Genomic DNA, 17,318 nt, shown 5'->3' on the forward strand with positions numbered 1-17,318 from the left:
TGGACACGCCCCTGACGCAGGCCACGCCCCTCGCCCCCCGTCCCTCCCCTGCTCCGTCTCCCCCATTCCCATCTCCCCCATTCCCATCTCCCCCATTCCCATCTCCCCCATTCCCATCTCCCCCCTTTCCCTCTCGCCCCCTTCTCCTCTCCCCTTGCCCTGCCTATGGAGCCCAGCGCTTCTCCCCCCCCTGCCCATCCAGGCACCCTCCACACCAGTTCCCATCATTCCAGTAGGATCCGCTTGGATCCATCTCTCCTGGCCAGGTCCGGCTCTGCTGACCGGAGGGGGGGGGTCACAAAGGGGCAGCACTTGTTTTACCTTCAAAACATCGTGTTTCCAAGGACTTTTAACGTCAAAATCCCACTTCCAAGACTTTTCCCAGTATTTTTCCCTCCCCAACGCTACTTGCAAGCATTTCCCCTCCGAATTCCAACTCTTTCACCTTCAAAATCCATCCTTCCAAGGGAAAAACCCTCAAACTTCAGCCGCCAAACACCCGGAGCCTGGATTCAGCTCCGTGTTTCCGTCCTGCCCTCAAAGCTCCCTTGTTCCCAGCTGGAAAAGGCAGCAGCGAAGCCGCAGCCCTCCCATGACATCAGGCCTGGAATATGAGCTCCAGTGGGAGCTTTGGCTGCTCCAAACAGTGGGGGAGAGGGAGGGGAAGAAACCAGCCGGGAATAGCTGAGCTTTGGGATGCTGGAACAGGCAAAGGACACATCTGGGCTGATGTTGGGATGTGCAAACATGGGAAGCGCTGCTGAACGCTTCCAATGCCTGGATCTCGGCCACATCTGGAAGAGCAGCGGTGAGAATCTGGCAACGGGAAGCGTTTGGAGCGGGGCTATTCCAGCGCCCTCACCTTTGCCAACAGCCTGGAACGCCTCATCCCGGCGAACACGAAGCCCTTGTACTTCAGCAGCGGAGAGGGGAGCGTGGCTTCGGCATTCCCATCGCATCAGGATTGCTGGGAATGGGGTAAAGCGCCCCAGAACTCCAGCAGGGAACCAGCAGAGCCTGCAGCAGTGCCCTTGGGTACCAGAGGACCTTGGTCTCCCTGGGGAAGAGCATCCTCCGTCTCCAAAACACTCCCCTTGGGCCTCGCTATGGGGGGGATCGATCCAGCCTTTGGCTGGCAAATGGAATAGAAAGGGAATAGAAAGGGAATAGAAAGGGAATAGAAAGGGAATAGAAAGGGAATAGAAAGGGAATAGAAAGGGAATAGAAAGGGAATAAAAAGGGAATAGAAAGGGAATAGAAAGGGAATAGAAAGGGAATAGAAAGGGAATAGAAAGGGAATAGAAAGGGAATAGAAAGGGAATAGAAAGGATGGAGAATGCTTTGGGAAAGACCCTAAGGAGCCGGGATAACCCAGGCCAGCCCCTGTGGAAGCAGCCCTTGGGATGCTGGCTGGGATCGGGCTGCAGTTTGGCAGCCGGAGCTTGGCTGAAAAGCTCCTTTCTGCAGACAGAGCCCCAGCGCCAAGCTGCTGGCAGGGAGGGAAGGAGGGAGCGTTCCCTGCTGGACCAAAACCTGCTTGTTTGAGCCCGTTTTCCACAGTGGAATTCCGCCCCCCCCCCCGCAGGCTCAAACGGCCTCACCTCCAGCTCCTGCTCCCTGGAGAAGCATCCCAAGGAGCCAGGATCCATGTGTGGGAGCCAGGATTTGGCCCCTTCCTCATCCTCTGGGCAATGGGGGGGGTGTTAAAGTGAGGAATTCCTTGTTTTGGGACTGGTTTGGCACTTCTGGGATGTGGAGCTGCTGCAGTAAGTCCGGATGGAGACAAGCTCTTGGGCAGCACTTGGGAGCGTGCTGGGACACTGGGATGGGTTGGATGGAGAAGGTCTGGATGCCCCATCCCTGTTCAAGGCCAGGTTGGAGGCAGCTTGGAGCATCCTGCTCCAGTGGAAGGCACCCCTCCAGCTGGAGCTGGGGGAGCTGTAAGGTCCCAGCCCATTCCATGAGTCCATGATCCTGGAAGCTCAAACCTTCCCGCTGTGCACACAGGAAACAAATCCAGGTAGGAAGGAGCCAGTGACGCAAGGCTTAGGCAAGAACTAAAGCACAGCTAAAGCTGGGATTAACAAAGACAAATCCAACATTCCAGCAAGGAAAACTGAGCCAGAGCATCCCTGTGTCCTCACAGCCCCCTGCGCCTTCACCTCAATCCTTCCCTTAGGGAAGAGCAGGGCGCGGGTGCAAACAGAACCAGGAGCAGCAGAAGAGCTGGAATCCATCCCTTTAATACGGCGCAAGCCGACCGAAGCCCATGACACCATTCCAAACTGCAGGAATTCCGAGCTGGGAACCTGCACTCGGCCAAGCACCGGTTGGTCTAGAAAACAGGGGGGAAAAAGCAGCATTTTGGGCTGTAACTATCACGTTCCTCACCTGGAATGTCATGGAGCTGACCCCCCCCCCCCATCGGCTCTACGGGATGGAATTCTCCACCGGGATCGTCAGCTCCTTGGCTGCTGCCTCATCCAGGATCCAGCAGAGCTGCCCCGAGGGAGGCCGGACCCGAGCAGCGGGAAGGGGGTTTTCCTCATCCCCTTCCAAAATGCGCTGTCGGGAAAGCCGGGACAGAGTCTCAGGAACAAGGGAAGGTTTCCAAGGGATGGGGGGATGAGGAGGTTGGATGCAAACCTTGACAACAGCGGCTTTGCCTTCGCCCGTGGCCACGAACGCCACGGCCTTCGCCGCGTTCAGCACTGGCAGCGTGAACGTGATCCGCTCCGGCGGCGGCTTCGGGGAGTCGGTGATGGCAGCAACCACGGCCTCCTGCTCCTATGGGAAGGGAGAAAAACATGGGAAGAGGGAAAAAGAGGGGGAAACCCCGCAGCAAGGGAAGAACTGGGGCTCTGCGCATCAATGGGGCGGGTGCGAGCAGCTGAAGGGGACGGAGGCTCCTCAACCCTTCTTGAGCCAAGAGCTTTGGCTCCCCGATTCCCCAAATGAGGATAAATCCAGGGGTTCAGGGATAAACTCACCCTCAGCAGCTTTCTCCCTCCTCTTTGTTAAACCCCAACACCCCCAAAGCGTGCACGTCCCCGGTTACAGCACCCGGGGAACCGCGACCCCCCCGGGCTCACCTGGAGCAGGGGGTGGCCGGGGAAGAGGGAGCAGGTGTGTCCGTCCGGGCCGACCCCCAGCAGCAGCAAATCAAACCCGGGCACGGCCTCCCCCGGGAACGCCTATGGCGAGAACGGGAGCTGGAGCCGGGCCGGGACCGCGCTCTCCCGCACCCCCCGCCCCACCCCGAGGGTCTCTGGGGCCGGTACCTGGCGGAGCTTCGCGGCGTAGTCAGCGGCGGCCGCGGCGGGGGCCAGGCCGGGGCTGGGGGCCAGCACCCGCGGGCCGGGCCCGGGCAGGCGCGGCAGGAGCCGGGCCTGCGGACGGTGCGGGGCGGTCAGCGGCTGGGCGGGGCGGGCGCGGAGGCCCCGCCATGGCCGCGCTCACCTGGTAGGCACCGGCGGTGCTGTCCGGGTGCTCCGGCGGCACCAGGCGCTCGTCGCAGAACGCAAGGAGCCAGCGGGCGGGCGCGGAGGGGCAGGACTCGATGGCGGGGGGCAGGTGGCGGGTGAGGAGCTCCACCAGGCTCCCTCCGGACAGCCCCAACGTGAAGCGGCCGCCTCCGGCCACCGCCGCCGCCGCCCGCTCGGCCACGAACCGCGCCAGGCCCGGGCCCGGCTCCGGGAGCACCGAGACGCGGCAGGCCGCACCGGGAGCCATGGCGGGGAGCGGCGCGCCGGAAATGACGTCCTCAACAGCGCGTCGCGCTGTTGCTTAGCAACCCGCGGCCTAAGCGGGCCCGCCGCCTCCCCGAGCCCCGGCGCCGGCGGGAGGAAGGAGGCGGAAGCGGGCAGAGCTCAGGCGGCTTTACTCCGGTACCCGCTCGTCCTGCGACCGACAGCAAGCCCCGAAGAGGGCTCCACAAGGCCTCAGGTGAACGCCGGGGGGGGCTGCTCCCGGCCACGGCGGCGCACCCCCTCCATGTGCTCCCCTCCCTAAGGGCAGGGGCCGCGGGTGGTTAAAACGCGGCCTAAGGCCAACGAGGTTAAAAATGGGCTAAAAGGGGTTAAAGTGAAGCCCGCAGGAGAAGCCCCCGCGCTGGGCACTGGAACCTCGGTCAATAAATGGGGCCCTTGCCCTCCTCCCTACGCTGGTGCGGTTACAACACTCGCTCTAGGGGCATTGGGGCAGGTTAAGGGGCTGGGAGCACCCAGGGAGGGAGCATGGGGCCGGGTTAATGTGCTTTAGGAGAGGCAGGCGGACCTCACAGGGGTTCCTCTCAGCTTAGGCAGCGTTGCCCCCTCGAAAAGGGCTGAATCCAACTGTAGCTCATAGAGCAGCTTTCCCAGCACAAATCCGTTCGTAAAGGCATTCATCCAGAGGCACGTATTTGCCCAGCTTTAGATCCAGGAAATACAAGCGATCCGAGGTTTGGTGCGGGTCGAACCCCTCCATCTGCAACCGGGTTTTCTGGATCTTAAACGTACCTTCAGGAAGAGGGAGAGGAAAGGGGTCAAATCCATGGCAGGCACAGCCCTGGCTCCAGCACCGGGGTGAGGAGAACACGGGGCTCACACTGAAACAGGGGATGTTCAGCTTGGATCTAAGGAAGCTCTTCCCTGTGAGGGTGCTGAGCGCTGGAATGGGTTGTGCAAAGTAGTGGTGAATGCTCCATCCCTGGCAGTGTTCAAGGCCAGGTTGGACACAGGGGCTTGGAGCAAGCTGCTCCAGTGGAAGGTGCCCCTGCCCGTGGCATGGGGTTGGAACTGGAGGAGCTTTAAGGTCCCTTCCACCCAACGCATTCCATCATTCCATAATCTTTCCTCTAAGGGCCCGGCCCTCACTCCTTTCTTGGTTTAAGACTTAACCCCCATCATTGTCTCTCCTAACAGCAGGAATACACCTGATGTACTCCACGCTGGGATGCTGTTTCGCCCTGAAATGCTTCCAAGCTCCCTTTGGGATGGGCAGGTCCCCGGAGAACAGCTGGATCCCGGATACCTGTGGTGTCGACCTGGGGTAGGAGCCGGAGAAAGATGGGCCGGGCGTAGGGAGGCAACACCTTCTGCAGCTCCTGGTAGAGGACGTTGGGGCTGACCTTAGCTTTGGGATCTGCAATAGCTGCCATCCCAGCTTTGCCCTCCACCCCTGCAACAGAAGAGCAGGGCTTGAGTGGGGGAACCTTCAACAGAGGCAAGCACAGGCCGGGACTCCTCAAGGTGAAAGGCAAAAGAACCCCCAACGAAGGTCTGAAGTCTGCTCAGCCCCATCCTTGTCCCTCCTCAACCCCCATTCCTGGATGGGCATGCAATCCTTGAGGAGTTACAGGCCTGCACATGCACAGAAAGGGCTCTTCACACCAAGAGCTCCTGCAAAGCTCCCGTATCTTCCTTTTTAAGGTACAAATCGAGACGATGCCACTGGATTTCTACTGCTTGGAATAAACGTCTCCAACTGCACCCCTTGACTTTATCACTGGGGGGCCTCGTTACAACGGAGCTGACCAATTTCCACCCGTCCTGACACCAAGCTGGTGGGTTTGCCTCTTGTTTCCTTTCCTCCCTCAACCCCAAGAGCCCCAACCCAACATTTCACCTGGGACCTCCACTCCGTACACGGCCACATCCGTCTGGTTGAGGATGCGGCTCAAGGTCCCTTCCACCTCGGTGGTGGAGACGTTCTCCCCGCGCCATCGGAACGTGTCCCCGCTGCGGTCTCTGAAGTACATGTACCCCAGGTCATCCATCACCAAAACATCTCCTGGGAAGGGGAGGGCAGACACCAAAACCCACCTCGGGACTCAAGGTCATAGCGCTCGGCACTGCCTCACAGCCCTCTGCTCTTGTCTACCACTCCCCCCCATCTCCACATTACAGCAGGAGGAAAAGGACGGGGTTTAACCCTCTTTGAAGGGTTAGCTCCCAGACTGAGGTGCGTGGAGAGCTGGGAAGGCCAGCAGCGTGTACCTGACAGGTAAGCCTGGTCTCCTTTGCGAAGCACGTTGGAAGCAATCTTCTTGCTGGTGGCACTCTGGTTGACGTAGCCGTCGAAGCGGCGCAGGGGATCCTGCTGGTTGATCTGCCCCACCAGCAAGCCCGGCTCTCCTGCAGGGAACAGGATCAACAGAGCTGGCACCGACCTTGCCCGATGAGCTCCGCTTTGGCCACGCCGAGAGATGTTCAGGTGCTGAACTCATCCGGCTTTGGAGGCAAGAGCTGGAACTGGAAACCGGGGGTGACCCAAGCAACCCCTTAAACCAGCCACTGTCGACACGCTGGAGGGAAGGGATGGATCCAGAGGGACCTGCACTGCTGGAGAGCTGGGAACCTCGTGAAGTTCAACAAGGCCACGGGCAAAAGGTCCTGCATCCAGCTCAGGGTAATCCCAAGCACACCGGCTGAGGAGGATTGCCCCATCCCTGGCAGTGTTCAAGGCCTTGGAGCAACCTGCTCTAGTGGAAGGTGTCCCTGCCCATGGGACCTGGATGAGCTTTAAGGTCCCTTCCCAAACCATTCCATGATCCTGTGATCATTTCAGAACAAAGCCCCAGGACTGATTGGTTTGGGCTGATGCTCACCTGGGCGACAGGGAATACACAGCCCCTGGGAATCCCGGATCAGCTCCATCGTGTCCTCGTTGACCTTCACCAACCGAATGGGATAAACGCTGGGCAAAATCCGACTGTTGAAACCACAAGCCCCAACCTTTGGAGAGACAGGAAAGAACCCAAAAGGCTGAAAGAGAACAGCTTGGGGTTTGACAGGAGGATGGAGCCAGGAGCGGGCTGGTCTGCTTCCAAGGGATGGGACAGAAGGAAACGGCCTCAAGCTGCACCAGGGGAGGTTTAAGTGGAGACTGGGAACAATTCCTTCCCCAGAGGGTGCTCAGGCATTGGAACAGGCTGCCCAGGGCAGTGTTGGATGTGATGCACACATCACAAACCACGTAGCCAAGGCCCTCAGTGGCATGGGTTAGTGGTGGCTTTGGCAATGCTGGATAATGGTCGGACTGGATGCGCTTAAAGCTCTTTTCCAACCTGCTTCAGTCCAGGATTCCCCGATTCCCTTCCTCCTCACCTTCCCATCCAGGTTGGCAATGCTGCAGTTGCACTCCGTGGCCCCGTAGAACTCTCCAATCTGCTTGATGCGGAAGCGCTTGGTGAAGTCCTCCCAGATGATGGGTCTGAGGCCATTGCCCACGGCCAGGCGCACGCGGTGCTGAGCTTCCGCCTCGCGGACGGGCTGGTTCAGGAGGTACCTGCAGATTTCCCCGATATACTGAATAATCTGAAGCAGCAAACAACAAAAACAGGGCTCAGGCTTCAGGTGACCCAAGAACAAGGTGCCCGCGAGGGCAGCGGTGGGAGTGCGCCTCGTGGGCCTGGACACGTCGGGTATCTGCGAGCGGTTGCGAGTTCAAGGGGGGATCGGTTGCCACAAGAGAAATAAGCAAGGGTGAAATGGTTCCTGCCCTCTGGAATCCATCCAGGAGGGATCTCTCAGCACGCAGAAAGGTATTTGGACCCAGGAGAAGCCTCATGCTGCAGGAGACACATGGAAAGACCTCTAAGGAAGATGAGGGGAATGAACTCAGAGCTTGATGCAGCAAAGTGCAGAGTGGAGATCAAGTTACTGGCTCTAAATAGTGCTGCGGGTGGGGAGGGCAAGAAAACCAGCAGGAGGAGAAAGAGCTGCTGAAATTAGAAGGTAGTAGACACAAATAGATGTTTACTGGGGATGAAGTGCCAAGAGATTCCTCTGCAGATCTTCCTGACGCGGATAAACCCTGGCAGAGCTTTCCTGCAACGGGGAGGGATGCAAATGTGGGGTTTAGAAGCTGGTTTTGACAACTTTACAAAGAGGAAGCAGGAGGAGATGCTGGAGGTTGTCTGCCTTGGGCTTTATTAAAACCCTTGAGGCCATTTCCCACAGGATTCTCCTGGAGAAACTGGCTGCTCATGGCTTGGATAGGGAAAAGAATGGCTGGATGGCCAAACTGTAGTGGGGAACGGAGTTAAACCCCGTTGGTGGCTGGTCACAAGCCTTGTGAGGAGCAGCAAAGGGAACTGCGGGTGTTCAGCCTGGAGAAAAGGAGGGTCAGGGGAGAGCTTCTTGCTCTCTGCAACTGCCTGGAAGGTGGGGATTGGTCTCTCCTCCCAAGGAACAAGGGACAGGAGAAGAGGAAATGACCAGGTTGTGCCCAGGGAAGGTTAGGTGGGATATTAGGAACAATTCGTTCACCCAAAGGGCTGTGAAGTGCTGGACCAGCCTGCGCAGGGCAGCGGTGCAGTCACCACCCGTGGAGGGGTTTAAAAGGCGCGCGGACGTGGCGCTGAGGGACACGGTGTAGTGGTGGAGTTGGCAGTTTGAGGCTCATGATGGGACTCAATGATCTGAAAGGTCTTTTCTGACCAAAACGATTCCAGGATGGATGAACGACCTTTTCTAAGTCCCCCCCGCCTAAAGCAGCAGCGAAGACACCACGGTGCAGGCACTAACAAGGGGCAGGGAAGTATCTAGAGAGGAAGGATTAAGCAGTGGACCGGTCAGCGGGGCCCTCACCGTGCATCTGTACTTGACGCAGTCATCCCAGAAGCGACTGGCCGAGAACTTCTTCCTGATGACCACGGTGAGGCCGTGGATGAGGCACTGCCCGACTCCCATGATGTTACCTGGAGCACAAGGAGCGCGTTGTTATCACCCCCTTCCCTCCCAAGGAGGCTTCACCTCTGCTGAGGAGGAGGAGGAGGCTGCTGCTTACCTGCAGAATGGTAGAGGGGGAGGCAGTTGTAGAGGACGTCGTCCGGGTGCATTTTGTAGGCGTAGTAACCAAAGGCAGCCATGCGGTAATACCTGCAAGAGCACAGCACAGGCTGAGGGACGTGGAGCTGCTGCAGCAGGGCCAGAGGAGGCCATGGAGATGCTGCGAGGGCTGGAGCATCCCTGCTCTGGAGCCAGGCTGAGAGAGCTGGGCTGGGTCAGCCTGGAGGAGAGAAGGCTCCTGAAGGGGAGACCTTAGAGCAGCTCCAGTGCCTAAAGGGGCTGCAGGAAACCTGGAGAGGGGCTTTGGACACGCGCCTTAGGGACAGCACGAGGGGAATGGCTTTAACCTGCCAGAGAGGAGATGGAGATGAGGTCTTAGGCAGAAGCTGTTCCCTGTGAGGGTGGTGGGACACTGGGATGGCCTGAATGGAGAAGGTTTGGATGAACCACCCCTGTTCAAGGCCACGATGGATGGGGCTGGTATCAACCTGTTCCAGTGGAATGTGTCCCTGCCCATGGCAGGGCATTGGAGCTGGAACTGAATGAGCCTTAAGGTCTCGTCAGCCCAATGCAGTCTGGGATTTGATGATTCTCAGTGATTGAGACAGGGGTTCATGATATGAAATGAACCTGTGGTCCTCACCTGCTGTGCACCACAATGGCAGCTTTGGGCATTCCTGTTGTTCCTGAAGTGTAGATATAGAAGAGCCGATCTAGAACAGAAACAGGCATCAAAGAGAGTGTTCTCAACTGCCTGAAAACATCCCCACAGCCTTTGGTTGGTGGTTTGGGCTTTGTTCACAGCGGCTGAGGAACAGCTTTGAGATGGTGACAGACACGGAGCTGCAGCCTGAGGGACAACCTGCAAGTTGTCCACAGCAGCAGCTACAGGCACGTGTACAAGGGGTCTGCAGAGCTCCAAGGACACAGCCTCTATCCCTTCACACAAGTTGTCCTGGGACTAGATCAGCTCCTCCAGGTCCGACTCTAATTCCAAATCAATCAAGAAGGTAAATCTCAGCCTAGGGCTGATGGTAGGGCAGGTACCCAGTGATGGAAACATATAACCTAAAGGAAAAGCCTCTTTAGCAGCATCATTCCTCCTGCTGTAAAGGAAGGACCAAAGTGAGTCTCGTGCCTCAGTGCTCATAGTCATCTTAAAGTCTGAAATCCAGCCTGGAGGCCCCGGAGCATCTTCTCTCTCCTGAATCCCAACCCCACCAATGCTCCTCCTTGCCACAAGCCAGGAAAGATGCCTATGGCCCACGAGTCGGGAAGGATGTTCATACCCCATTGTGGGGGAAGGCAAGGGGGGCTCTTAAATGCTAGAGATGAACTGCCAGCACGCTGCCTGCTTCACCCCACGCGCATCCCTGCTCCCTTGTCACAGAAGGGTTGCCTTTGGGAAGGCCCCAGTCCTTCAGGTACTGTAAAGCTTGGGAGTTGCAGAGAATGAGAAACTTAACCCAGAGCACCCTGGCAGCAGGATTTGGGGTTTCTTTCCTCTTTTTTTCCTTTCTTCTCTTTGTGAGTCCAAACTGGGTGGATTTGTTCCCTGCACCTTGCTGTCTCCTTGCTTTGCTGTCACCTGGACCAGCTCTCACAGCCATCACCCTGACAATGAAAGGTCTCTCCTTACCATCTAAACCTTTGCCTGGAATCTGAGCTGGGGCTGACTTGGACGCAGTGCTCAGGAGAGGATCGAGATGTCTGGTCTCCACAGGAACAAGAGCTGGGTTATAGTCACCAGAGCAGAACTTGGCCATGTTCTTCCCCAGCATCCCGTTCACTTCAGCTATTGCTGCAAGACAAAGGAAGTCACTTTTGCAACAAACAGAAAGCTCCAGGCAGTGGCAAAAATAACCTGTACAGCATCTGCTTGTGCTCCAGATCCACGGATAAAGGGGCCAACAAGAAAGCTGGAGAGGGGCTTTGGACAAGGAATGGAGGGACAGGCCAAGGGGAATGGCTTTAACCTGCCAGAGGGGAGACGGAGATGAGCTCTTGGGCAGAAGCTCTTCCCTGGGAGGGTGGTGGGACACTGGGATGGGTTGAATGGAGAAGGTTTGGCTGAACCATCCCTGTTTGAGGCCAGGTTGGACACAGGGGCTTGGAGCAAGCTGCTCTAGTGGAAGGTGTCCCTGCCCGTGGCAGGGGTTTGGAACTGAATGGACTTTAAGGTCCCTTCCACCCACCCCATCCCATGATCCTATGAACACCTTTTGCAGTCAGGACATGCACCAACGTCCCAAGCTTTCCATGCCTTTAGGGGCTTTGCTTACTCGAGCTCTGCCTTACTCGGCCCAAGCGAAGAGCTCATGAGTTAGCAGGCGGTTGGGTGACCCACCTGAGGACAGCTCCCCTCCGAAGATGACAGCTTTGGCCCCCGAGCTCCTCACGCAGTAAACCAGAGAATCCAGGCGCAGGTTGAAGTTGATGAGAGCCGCCTCGATGCCGACCTTTGCCATCCCCAGCCAGAGCCCAACGAACTCGGGGCGGCTCTCCATGAAGATGGCAATGACATCGCCCATGCGGAAACCTTGCTGGCAGCAGCAGTTAGCCACGGCGTTGGAGTACTCCTCCAGCCTCCTGAAGGTCCACTGCTCGCCAGTGCCTTCGTAAATCAGGGCCACTTTGTCGGGGTGCCTGAGGACGACCTCCTGGAACATCTTGGGGATGGTGCTTTTGGCTTCCTGATGCTTTCGCAGCTTGTACTTGACACGTAACAGCACCGAGAGGCCGCTGCAGCAAAGACAGAGCACAACAAGGGCAGTTCCCAGCAGCTGAGAAGGGCAGGATGCCCCTCACCCCCTTGCCCACGGACAGCCAAAGCGTTACCCCGAAAACAGAACTTCCAATCACTGCTGCTCTAAGGCAGACGTTCGTGTTATGGCAAAGAAAGAGGGTACCGCAGCTCTTCCGGAGCTATAAACCACAGGGAATCCGTCTTCACCTTGATGCCAGTTCACACAGGAGGGTAAATGACCTCTTTTAACAATATATCCTGCCATCCTAAAGGAAAAAGCCTTGGCAACCTTTTACCTCTACAGGAAGCAAACGTGCTTCCCACGGCAGTGCCTCCAAAAGCATGGAAAGGCCAAAGCCATCCTGCCCCTTTGATAACAAGGGGCCTCAGCTTCCAGGAACCCATGGCAAAGGTTTCTCCTTTCCCCTTGCAAGCAGGAGCATCCTCCTGGGACCCCATCTCTGCTGCAGTCCCGGGATGAAAGGAAGCCAGGCTGTCGGGGTACCACCAGAATAGCTCCTATCTCAGATGTCACGTATTAATCTAGAGCTTAACCTATTATTGTTACTACTGTTATTTAGCAAACTGCTTGAAAGTCAGGGCTCCCTTACCAAGAACTGCCTGCTCAATGCACGAACAAAGCCAACGGTGCCAAGGAGGTGGAGGTTTTCCTTCCATAACAGAGGGAATTCAGGATTTGGGAGGTTATTTATGGTCATTGGAAGCCTCCACGGCAGCAGCCGCGAGGCAAACCTCGACACAGCTCAAGCTGGACGCTAAGGTGCTGTCTGAACTTCACTGCCTTACGGGGGTGCATGGGCTGTAACTCCGCAATGGGAATGAATTCATTCACCACCAAAAGGAGGACAGCAGCAGGCCGGGGGCCACAGCTCCCGCTTCCTTCCCAGAAGCGGGCAGCATCTGCCCAGCCTTAAATAAGGAAGTTGTTGTGTAAGAAAGCCCTTGGAAAGCTTCCCCCGAGCCCCCAGAGGTCATTTAATGTTAGCACTTGGAAGGGGCCGCGGCTCTGCGGGCGGAATGTCAAGTGCAGGGGCTGGACGCAGCCCCGCCGGGGGGGAAGGGCACTGCAGGCACAAGCTGTTGGCACCGGCCGGGCTTGCCCGGGGACCCGAGGCTGCCCCGGTGCCAAGCAGGGAACAGAGGCGCCTTTTCAGCGCTGTCCCCGCACGCAAAGGGCTTCCTTCGGGCCGCTTCATTCCCGGACGTTATTCGCAGCTTGCCGGGCAATCGGGAGGAAGCAGCTCTTGAAACGCACGGACAGGCAACGGGGGAGCTGCCAACGGCAGGGATCGCTTGGAATCCCTTGGAGTCCCTTGGAATCCTTTGGAGTCCCTTGGAATCCCTTGGAGTCCCTTGGAATCCCTTGGAATCCTTTGGAGTCCCTTGGAATCCCTTGGAGTCTCAAGGACCCATCCCCGCCGAGGCCTAAACCCCGCACAACCCAACGGGATGAGCCCCCCCGGGAGACGGGGAAGCGGCTCCAAGCCACCGGTTGAAGGCGGATCTAAGCGGCCCTTCCAGCCCCGCCGCGAGCACCCCGCATCCCCCCGCGCTCCCTCCGTGGCTGAGCCTCGCCTTAACCCTGCACTTCAGGCCCTCGGGGGGGCCCCGTGCGCGGAGGGCCTGCAAGGGCCCCCGGGGCAGCACTCACAAGAGGTCCCGCGGAGCCGTCCTGTAGAGCAGCCGCAGCAGCCGCCATCCCCCGCCGCCCAGGCAGACCCCGAGCGTGGCCGCCAGGCTCCATGGCCACGGGGCGCCGAGGAACCGCAGCAGCCCCAGGGAGCCCAGCGAGGCCGCGCACAGCCCGGCCGGGTGCATCCTGCGGAGGGCACCGCTCCGGGGCCCGGCTTCCCCCGGCCCCACCGCCGCCCGCTCCCGCCTCAGCCGCGGCCGCCTCAGGTAAAGCCCCGCCTCCTCCCGGCCGAGGGGCGGGGCAGCAGGGAAACGCGACATCCTATTGGTCGACGGCGGGGTTGCCGCATTCGGATTGGCCGAGAGGGAGTGACGTAGGAAACGCCCGTTGGGAGTCACCGAGTCCCGCTCCGCCCCCGGTGCCGGTGTCCGAGGGGCGCTGCGGGGAGGGGGGGAACGGGAGAACCGGAGAGGATGGGGATGGGGGGGTCAGTACCGGAACCGCGCCGGCCCTCACTGCACCGGAACCCCATAACCGGGTCCCACACGGTCCCCCCCAGATCCCACTGCACCGGAACCCCATAACCGGGTCCCTCACTGCCCGACGGGGCCCCCCCATCCCGGGACCGGCGCTGACCTCCCCTTTTAAGCCGCTTTAGCGGCTGATCTGCGGAACCCATGGTCATTAACAGCCGGGATCGGCAGCGGGCTCCGCATCCCTCCCATCCCCGAGCGCTCTGCCCATGGCCGCCCTCTTCACCGGCAAGCTCCTGGTGGCCAACCGGGAGCGGGACGAGGTGGAAACGGAGCGGGAGCTGCACCGGGCGCTGGAGAACAAGGTCCTGCTGCTCTACTTCGGCTCCGGGCAGTGCCCGCGCTGCCGCCGCTTCGCTCCGCTCCTCAAGGACTTCTTCGTGCGGCTCACGGATGAGTTCTACGTGGACCGAGCCTCGCAGCTCGTCCTGGTCTACGTGTCCCGGGATGAGACGGAGGAGCAGCAGAGCGCGTTCCTGCGGAGCATGCCGGAGCGCTGGCTCGCCGTCCCGTTCGGGGATGCCTTCGGCAGGTACGTGCGAGCCGGGCAGAGCCCGCGTCCCCCTCCGGCTGCGTTTCCATCCTGGTGTTTTCCCTTCTATTCAGCGCCAAGCTCTTTGGCTGCACCTATTGCTAAAGCAAAGCCGTTTCCCTCGTCTTTCCCCCCCCTCCTCGCTTTTGCTGGTATCTTTGGAATTCCCGTTTTGTGGAGCATGGATGCAAGCAGGCGGGCTGGAAGCGTGTTTCCTGGAACGCCATTAGTGACAAGGACAAGCTGCAATGAATAGTGGGGATTATCCCTGCCTCCTTTTGAAGGCGAACGGGAGGATGTTAACGTTTAAGTGTCTTGGGGCTGTTTAAGTGCTGCTCGTTTAAATCAGGTCCCTGCAGCCATCCCGTATCCCCAGGGGCTGATGCCCAGATCCCCTTCCCCTTATCCCAGCCCCACAGAGCTCCCCATTAGGCTCAGTTACCAGGGGTGGGCAAACGAGTGGGTGACAGTCAGCAAAGAGGCCCCACATAGCCAGGATGCCCATGGGAATCCTATTGGCTAGTGAGGATGAAGAGCAGAGAGGATGAAGAGCAGAGAGGAGGAGGAGCAGAGAGGATGAGGAGCAGAGAGGATGAAGAGCAGAGAGGATGAAGAGCAGAGAGGATGAGAAGCAGAGAGGAGGAGGAGCAGAGAGGAGGAGGAGCAGAGAGGAGGAGGAGCAGAGAGGATGAAGAGCAGAGAGGATGAGAAGCAGAGAGGAGGAGGAGCAGAGAGGATGAAGAGCAGAGAGGAGGAGGAGCAGAGAGGAGGAGGAGCAGAGAGGAGGAGGAGCAGAGAGGAGGAGGAGCAGAGAGGAGGAGGAGCAGAGAGGATGAAGAGCAGAGAGGATGAAGAGCAGAGAGGAGGAGGAGCAGAGAGGAGGAGGAGCAGAGAGGATGAGGAGCAGTGAGGATGAGGAGCAGAGAGGATGAGGAGCAGTGAGGATGAGGAGCAGTGAGGATGAGGAGCACCAATCTGGTCCCCTTTCCCATTTGAGGCCCATTCCTCCTTTGCCTTGCAGGGAGCTGGAGCTGCGCTTCGCTGTATCCGAGGTGCCAGCGGTGGTGGTGCTGAAGCCAACCGGGGAGGTGATTGTTGGGAATGCCGTGGAGGAGATCCGGAGCATGGGACCCGCTTGCTTCCGGAACTGGCAGGAGGCTGCCGAGCTGGTGGACAGGAATTTTCTCCTGGCAGAGGACTGTGATAAGTGGAGCAGGAGAAGCATCACCGACCCCATCCGCCGCCTCAAGTACAAGCTGGACAAGAAGGCGGAGGCAAAGAACAGGGAAAGGAAAGAGGGAGGGGAGGACTTGGCTTAGAGGCTCAAAGAAGTGGCTGCATGGGCTGATGCCCCTTCCCAGCATCTCCAGGACAGCAACGTCTGCATCCTCCTAGGAGCTGGTGGAGCGAAAACCTCACCCCAAGATCTTTGCCATTGATCTGCCAAAAAAGTGAGAAGAAAAGTAACTGTTAAAGACCAGAATTCAGGGAATAACTCACTAAACAGTTCAAAACGGGAATTCACAGAGTCATGGAATGGGGTGGGTTAAAGGGACCTTAATGCTCCTCCAGTTCCAACCCCCTGCCACTGGAGCAACTTGCTCCGAGCTGGCCTTGAACAGGGATGGGGCATCCCAACCTTCTCCATTCAACCCATTCCAGTGTCCCCAGGGAAGAGCTTCTGCCTAAGATCCCATCTCCATCTCCCCTCTGGCAGGTTCAAGCCGTTCCCCTTGTCCTGTCCCTGCATCCCTCATCCAAAGCCCCTCTCCAGGTTTCCTGCAGCCCCTTTAGGCACTGGAGCTGCTCTAAGGTCCCCCCTTCAGGAGCCTTCTCTTGTCCAGGCTGGACCAGCCCAGCTCTCTCAGCCTGGCTGCAGAGCAGAGGTGCTGAAGGCAGGCAGAGGCCGTGCAGGCCTGGCTTGTTCCACTTGTTCTCGCACTGAATCCTCCTTCTCTTCACCCAGCAAGTCCTACAGGGAAGAAATCCCCTCATCCAGATGCTCGGGAGGGACTTGGCTTTAGGCAGAAGAAGCCGGGCACATCCTTGGGGATGCTCCATGCACGGATGCTGGGTGAAAAGGCACAAAGAAACCCCAAAGTGCTGGAGGAGGGAGGCTGGGCACTGATGGGCACAATGGAAGCCATACCTGAAGGGGGTTGCAAGGATGCTGGGAAGGGACCTGCATCAGCGACTGGAGTGATAGGACAAGGGGTGATGGGTTCAGACTGACACAGGGGAAGTTCAGCTTGGAGATAAGGAGAAGTGATGGTGATGGGACACTGGCACAGGGTGCCCAGAGAGGTGTTGAATGCCCCATCCCGGCAGTGTTCAAGGTCAGAGCCTTGGGTACCATGATCTAGTGTGAAGCATCCCTGCCTCTGGCAAGGGGTTGGGACTGGATCATCTTAAGCTCCTTCCCAACCCCAACCATGCCATGACTGGGACATCTAACAAGGACTTTGACCAACCCTCCCCATTTCGGTTTAACCGTAACAAATATTTAACCATATTTAATGGTATTTTCCTATTTGAAACCCCAAAGTTGCCCTTCCCTTGGTTCTTGTGTAGCAGAACAACAGGCCAAGGAAGGGCCATGGAGCAGCTGGGAACAGGGAACCTGCCAGCACCCTAGAAGTGCCCCCATCATCAAGAGCATCAATGCTTTAGCTCCTCCTCTTGATTTCCCAATGAAAGAAGCCAGGAAAGACAAAAGAGCCCCTTTGCAGCCTATGGAGGGAACATTCCCATTGCACTGTGAGGAGCAGGAAAACCAGCCCCAAGCATCTCATTGGTGATGGAAACCCTCCCAATGGGTGCACTGCAGTGGTGCTGAGACGTTCAGCTCTGCTTTCATGCATAGGGCTGCTTATTTAGGTTATTATTTAGGTGATTTATTATTAGGTTATTATTTATATCTATTTTGATATTTATATTTATGATATTATTTATTAGGCTATTTATTATTATTTAGGGTTATTTAGGTTATTATTTTAGGTTATTATTTGTCTGATTTAGGTTATTGAGGGTTAGCACATGCTGTAGTGCCGATACTACAGGATATATGTCCTCTGCTGCT

General features: G+C 57.9%; 3 protein-coding genes across 7 annotated transcripts; 1 reads left to right on the forward strand and 2 right to left on the reverse strand.

Moving 5' to 3' along the window:
• Positions 1 to 220: 220 nt before the first annotated feature.
• On the reverse strand, positions 221 to 3,816 carry PGLS (6-phosphogluconolactonase). 4 transcript variants are annotated; one of them, XM_080636264.1, is made up of 5 exons: positions 3,460 to 3,816; positions 3,282 to 3,389; positions 3,093 to 3,194; positions 2,647 to 2,787; positions 221 to 2,335 (listed from the first exon to the last, which is right to left on the reverse strand). In XM_080636264.1, the coding sequence occupies exons 1-5, from the start codon at positions 3,730 to 3,732 to the stop codon at positions 2,159 to 2,161; spliced, it is 801 nt and encodes a 266-aa protein (XP_080492390.1). In that variant the 5' UTR covers positions 3,733 to 3,816; the 3' UTR covers positions 221 to 2,158. The 4 variants fall into 4 exon arrangements, with proteins under 4 accessions (XP_080492390.1, XP_080492391.1, XP_080492389.1 ...); XM_080636265.1 differs by having other exon boundaries at positions 2,203 to 2,565; XM_080636263.1 differs by having other exon boundaries at positions 2,203 to 2,787.
• Positions 3,817 to 4,089: 273 nt separating this feature from the next.
• SLC27A1 (solute carrier family 27 member 1) lies at positions 4,090 to 13,553 on the reverse strand. The gene is made up of 12 exons (XM_080636267.1): positions 13,193 to 13,553; positions 11,122 to 11,516; positions 10,414 to 10,575; positions 9,418 to 9,487; positions 8,773 to 8,864; positions 8,574 to 8,683; positions 7,089 to 7,298; positions 6,590 to 6,716; positions 5,979 to 6,116; positions 5,608 to 5,772; positions 5,014 to 5,160; positions 4,090 to 4,499 (listed from the first exon to the last, which is right to left on the reverse strand). The coding sequence occupies exons 1-12, from the start codon at positions 13,492 to 13,494 to the stop codon at positions 4,342 to 4,344; spliced, it is 2,076 nt and encodes a 691-aa protein (XP_080492393.1). The 5' UTR covers positions 13,495 to 13,553; the 3' UTR covers positions 4,090 to 4,341.
• Positions 13,554 to 13,916: 363 nt separating this feature from the next.
• On the forward strand, positions 13,917 to 17,291 carry NXNL1 (nucleoredoxin like 1; the record flags this gene model as incomplete). Of its 2 annotated transcripts, XR_013958608.1 has the most annotated exons (3): positions 13,917 to 14,239; positions 15,261 to 15,690; positions 17,258 to 17,291. XR_013958608.1 is itself a non-coding variant. In XM_080636151.1 (2 exons), 2 exons carry the CDS (start codon positions 13,917 to 13,919, stop codon positions 15,556 to 15,558), a joined length of 621 nt encoding a protein of 206 aa, XP_080492277.1. In that variant the 3' UTR covers positions 15,559 to 15,751. The 2 variants fall into 2 exon arrangements, 1 of the variants encoding a protein (XP_080492277.1); XM_080636151.1 differs by lacking the exon at positions 17,258 to 17,291 and having other exon boundaries at positions 15,261 to 15,751.
• Between the last annotated feature and the right edge of the window lie 27 nt (positions 17,292 to 17,318).

The sequence above is a fragment of the Psittacula echo genome (genome assembly GCF_963264785.1).
Source record: "Psittacula echo genome assembly, chromosome: 30".
In the NCBI taxonomy this organism is placed as follows: Eukaryota; Metazoa; Chordata; class Aves; order Psittaciformes; family Psittacidae; genus Psittacula; species Psittacula echo.

What these genes read in the sequence shown, in the direction of transcription:
- PGLS (XM_080636263.1), bottom strand. Translation starts at nt 3,732, where the DNA reads ATGGCTCCCGGTGCGGCCTGCCGCGTCTCGGTGCTCCCGGAGCCGGGC. An exon ending in GCACCGCCGGTGCCTACCAG is followed by an intron (nt 3,390 to 3,459) that starts GTGAGCGCGGCC and finishes CACCGTCCGCAG; the next exon opens with GCCCGGCTCCTGCCGCGCCT. An exon ending in ACGCCGCGAAGCTCCGCCAG is followed by an intron (nt 3,195 to 3,281) that starts GTACCGGCCCCA and finishes TTCTCGCCATAG; the next exon opens with GCGTTCCCGGGGGAGGCCGT.
- SLC27A1 (XM_080636267.1), bottom strand. Translation starts at nt 13,494, where the DNA reads ATGTCGCGTTTCCCTGCTGCCCCGCCCCTCGGCCGGGAGGAGGCGGGG. An exon ending in TCCAGGCAAAGGTTTAGATG is followed by an intron (nt 9,488 to 10,413) that starts GTAAGGAGAGAC and finishes TTTCTGTTCTAG; the next exon opens with ATCGGCTCTTCTATATCTAC. An exon ending in ACCCCAGGTCGACACCACAG is followed by an intron (nt 4,500 to 5,013) that starts GTATCCGGGATC and finishes CTCTTCCTGAAG; the next exon opens with GTACGTTTAAGATCCAGAAA.